Source organism: Cyprinodon variegatus, unplaced genomic scaffold, assembly GCF_000732505.1.
Source record: "Cyprinodon variegatus isolate N-32 unplaced genomic scaffold, C_variegatus-1.0 Scaffold396, whole genome shotgun sequence".
Taxonomy (NCBI): Eukaryota; Metazoa; Chordata; class Actinopteri; order Cyprinodontiformes; family Cyprinodontidae; genus Cyprinodon; species Cyprinodon variegatus.
In genome coordinates, this window is record NW_015150849.1 from 152,423 (window position 1) to 157,306 (window position 4,884).

General features: G+C 43.2%; 1 protein-coding gene across 1 annotated transcript in view; it reads left to right on the forward strand.

Moving 5' to 3' along the window:
* Window positions 1–819: 819 nt before the first annotated feature.
* LOC107092843 (testis-expressed sequence 2 protein-like) overlaps window positions 820–4,884 on the forward strand; it is an 18,445-nt gene continuing 14,380 nt past the window's right edge. Inside the window, exons 1-2 of the mRNA XM_015387512.1 lie at window positions 820–2,514; window positions 3,460–3,660. Of these exons, the coding sequence (XP_015242998.1) occupies window positions 820–2,514; window positions 3,460–3,660 (1,896 nt within the window). The remainder of the gene's footprint in view (window positions 2,515–3,459; window positions 3,661–4,884) is intronic.

Consider the following 4,884-nt stretch of genomic DNA (forward strand, 5'->3'; position numbering starts at 1 on the left):
CTTTACTGGATGCGCTTCAGGAACATCAAAGATGCACTTGAGGCGCATCAGACATCAATGTGCACAAGCATCAAAAATGAAGCAGCAGAAGCTTTTCTTGCTGCTTCCAGCGCTTGCAGTCTGAACATAGCACAAGCCTTGGAGTAGCCCCCAAAGTAGTGGACATAAACAAGAAACTCCAAATTTTCACAAAGATTCAAGTTTGTTCTGCTTACTTTTGCTTCAAAAGTATCTTAGCTTTAGTTTACAGGATGTGTTCAACAAACAGGTGTTCTAATAAATCAAGGCCTCATCTCCTGATGTAACTCAATCAGATATGCCAAACGATATTGCCCAATCATCTCTAAGGATAGCCAAACCTGTAATCAAAACATTCTCTATAGACATGGTAGCAGTCTTTTTCCCACTTTCATCATATCTTCATCTTCATAAGACACCTTTTTGGGGTTGGGGTGAACTAAAGCTCACCTGTTGATGAACAATCTCCTTAAACTGATGTGTTCTGCAGAAACCCATTAATCTTGTTGCCATACTGTGGTGAGTAATTGAGTTTTTCTACAGACAAGTGTGAGAGAGAGCGTGCTGACCCAGCATGCCAGCTTCATCTATACATAATGAGGGCTAATGGGTCAGAGAACACGGACATACTTCTCCAGTCCCTTTACATTAGTACTGTTCTCTAGAGATTTTATCCCATCCACCATAACTTCCTGTGGCTCCTTGCATTCATTTAAAGTATGTGATGAACTGCGTTTTGATAACTGCTCCATCCTCTTGCCTCCCTCTGTCTCCTCCAGGCTGTGAGCCCTGTGAAGGGGGATGATGAGCAGTCAGGGCAGCAGCAGAAAGGGAAGTGGCCAGCATGCTGACACTCCTCTTCGTCAGGCACCAGGACCCAAACTGCAGGTGCAGCGTTCCCACTCTCGTGACACTATCACCATTCACTTTTCTGCTCTGGGAAAGGAGGAGGAAGATGAGGAAGAGGAGCTCTATAGGTTATCTGTTGGATGTGAAGCAGGAGCTCAAAGCCAACCCGCCAGGACTGATGAGCAATGTGCTGCAAAAGGCTTGGAGGCAAAAGTGGAGAAAGGGTTTGAATCTGTGGAGGAGGAGATCTCAGCAGCTCCACTACCTGCTGCCTCTGCTCTCCTGCCTGAGCAGCCTTTGGATTCACATCCACAAACACCTTCTTTTGCAATTACTGCTAATCCAGTTTCAGCCCACTCCCACCTGAGCTCCCCTCCTCCTGCCAGCTCCTCCTGGCCATCAGATCGCCCAACCCAACCACCCCTGATTAGTTCCGCTTCTTCTTCTCCTTGTAAGTCTGCAGCCCTCTCCTCTTCCAAGCCTTTTCTCAGCCTTGTTAGATCTTTGTCAAATGATGTCGACTCTCGAGAAACTGCTCCTGTAATCGTACCCCCACATGCCCGACACAGACACTTAATGAAATCGTTTGTTAAGTCTCTCTCGACGGACACTTCAAAGGGTGAACATCAGGAAGGGCCTCTTCAACACCCTCCTCAGCACCAGCAGATACAGCCAACCCACCGCGCTCCGCCTCGTAACATGCAGCTTTTCAAGCAGTTCTCTCAGCCTCGCTTGTCCTCCTGCCCCGTTGCAGTCACTCAAGCAGGTGGAGACTCCAAAACAGCCCCCTCTTCTCCTATTATGTCCCCAGATGGGAGATCTTTCTTCAAGGTCCAGGAGGTGGAGGCCAGGATAGAGGACACCAAGAGGCGGTTATCGGAGGTGATGTCGGACCCCTTGCAGCTTTTTAGTAAAATTATGGGGGATGAGTCTGGTATGGGAGCTGCTGGGAGTGCAGCCCATCGGGCTAAATCCCTCTCATCCAGTGCATCAGAGCTCAGTGGAGTAACTGCGGTAAATGGGCACACAGAAGCTAACAACAACTATAGCATCAAAGAAGAGGGCGCCGAAGGGGAAGAAGAAGAGGAGACTCCTACGGAAAAGGGCCCCGACTCGTCCTTTTTCTCTTTCCCATCACTTTCACTCGCACCAGCTCTTACCCAGGCTTCTTCATCCACCCTCCACAGGTCTCCTTCTCTCACTCTGGGACGCTGTTCCATGTCAGCCCTCGTGGCTCGACAGGAAGACGAGGACTTCTGTGAACTCTACAGCGAGGACTTTGAGTTGTGTACAGATACCGAGACACCAGAAGGTGAACAATCCATGTTGCAGCAGCCCCATACTGGAAGCACTGGCTTGGGCAGGGAACTGGACGTAGAGGATGGGAGACCTGAGGAAGAAATGGAAAATGTGCCTGTGGTTGGCCTCGTCTTCTTAACACAGTTGTTGTATTGTTACTTCGTCCTTCCAGTGCCTCCATGTGTTTGTTCTGTGCTGCATGGGATAGCTGTTGGTTTCATTCTTGCTCTGCTGGTTCTTTGGCTCTCTGCTCCTCGGTGCTCCTCATTAGTGACCAGAACAGGGAGATGGAGGAAAGACCAGCGGAATATTTCCCAGCTGGATGTAAAAGAACCAGGAATATTCAAGGTAAGGTTCAAGCAAAGCACTGCACTGATACCCACCAAAGCTATTCAAAGGGCTGCTGGATGAAAACTATGAGACATTATTGCTTAGTGCTGGGAGCATTTAGATACGTTTTGTTGCTCATTTGAAGATACATTAGGTTAGTATAGGGATAGAGCTGTACTGGAAGGAAATCTGTTTTTTATTTATTTTTTGAATATCTTAAATCTGTCTCAATGAAAAATCACTTTGAGGCTATTCTATTGTACTTCCTACTATGAAGTAATATTATTTCCTCTTTACTAGCTTCCACTGTTTTGAAAAAGAAATGGCAGAAAAGAGTTGAAGAACGTCGTCAGAGCAGCAAAACTAGAAAAAATTATGTTTAGATAATTTCCAAGGCTTATTTCAAACATAGCATGCTCAGCTGTTTTCCTTAGAGGCTCACATTTTGGATTTTGCTTCACACTTTCTTCCCTCTCTCATTGTAACAGTTTCCCTTTGCCTTTTGTTTGGGTACTTGGGTGTAACATGAGAATGAAATTGTATCCGACATTATAAAGGGAGTAATAAACATTTGATCAAAGCATCACCACATATATTTAATCTTCTCATACATAAAACACACTTAAATAAAGTCTGCAGAGAACTAGAGGAGAAATGCTTAGTTCTTAGACTGAGTTATATAAGCTAGTAGGTGCCAAGCATGTTGCACAGAGACCCTGATAGCTAAAGGGCACAGCTATTCCAAAACAGGAGCTCTTTCAGTATGTTGAACGTGATACTTTATAAGAGAATCAGCAAGAGGGATTCACTTTTTTATTTATTTTTCACCTGAGCAACTATTATAGCAATGATTTTATATCATTCTGTATAAAAATCTGCTCTGGTTTTCATGTACAAACAGGAACACATCTATCTGTCTGTCTTTTATTAACTAACCATTTTTTTGATTCTCAATTCCCTCAGGGTTGGATGAATGAGATCCACAGCTATGACCCAGAGATGTACCATGCCACCCTGACCCACTCCATTTATGTCCGCTTAGAGGGCTCCGTCCTGCGTCTGTCCAAGCCCAACAGGAACATCTCCCGCCGTGCCGCACACAACGAGCCAAAACCCGACGTCACTTACATCAGCCAGAAGATCTACGACCTGACGGACAGCAGGGTGAGCTTTTCCTTTTTCTAACCATTGGAACTGTGAGTCTGTGTGTCAAGAAGACGTGAAACATGCATTTACTTCCCATTGGGCTTTTGTGTTTGATGATAATCATAACAGATGGTGTCATAGAACAGATGTCATCTCTAATAGGCTTGACTGTATTTACTAACTGGCCACAGTCATTGATAAATCTACAAATCTTTTATGTCTAAGTTTGAAATTAGATACAACATATCACTAAACACAATTAGGTTACAGTATATTAGCTTACATTAGTTTAGACAACAAATACAGAACTTAAGATATAAACATTACAAGCTGAGTCAGGGCAGTTTCTTTTAACAAAACTAAAGAATTGGGAAGAATTGTGAGAAAACAAGGGAATACTAAGCAAACAAATAACTAATGCAGCACAGATCTTGCTTAAAAGTTAAGTGCAATTAGGATTTTATCCATAGTCTTAAGCACTGAGGGTTCATCTGGACCCAGGGAAGCAGAACAGAAGCTCTCTGATGAAAAAAAAAGCCCTGATTCTCATTCCAGATCTGCAAACAAGGAGTTCTGAGATAAAGGGGGAAAAAACTAGAGTCTCTGTTTTAATAAGAAAAGCTTAGGTCATTTTAGGCTACTAATGCGATTGGTCCTGCCAACGTACATCACATTTCCTCTGCCTCAGCTTTTTCACTCGTTTCCTAGAAAATATTTCAGTAGCACTAGATATCAGTAGTCGGTAAACAAAAAAGAAAAAAAAACTTAATTTAAATTCTAACCCTTTTTTGCTTTGTGTCGTTTCAAAAAAATGCAAATAGATCTAAGTTATGGGCGCTTAGATTCTTGTTGCCCAAATAACATATCTATAAAAAAGTGGAATTGTACAGGATGTAAGCATAGGTCATGTAAAAAAAAAGCAGAAATGCTAATCTATAAGTAGTAAGAGAGTTTTTTTTATTTTCAAGGCATTGCATACGGCAGCATGATGGGTAAAAGCTAAAAGGAAAGAATCACAAGGAAGTATTTCCGTTGGCAGACATACTATTGGCAATGTCATTCCGTAAAAATTCAAAAAATATCCACTGGACTTGGTTTTCAAGATTTGAAGACGTTTCGCCACCTCTCCAGGAAGCTTTCTCAATTCAAATGTCTGGATCCGCAGTGAGTTTGAGTCTTATATAGACAACGCCTTGTATCGCTTGGAAACATGCTATGGTAACCTGTGAACAATACCTCCTT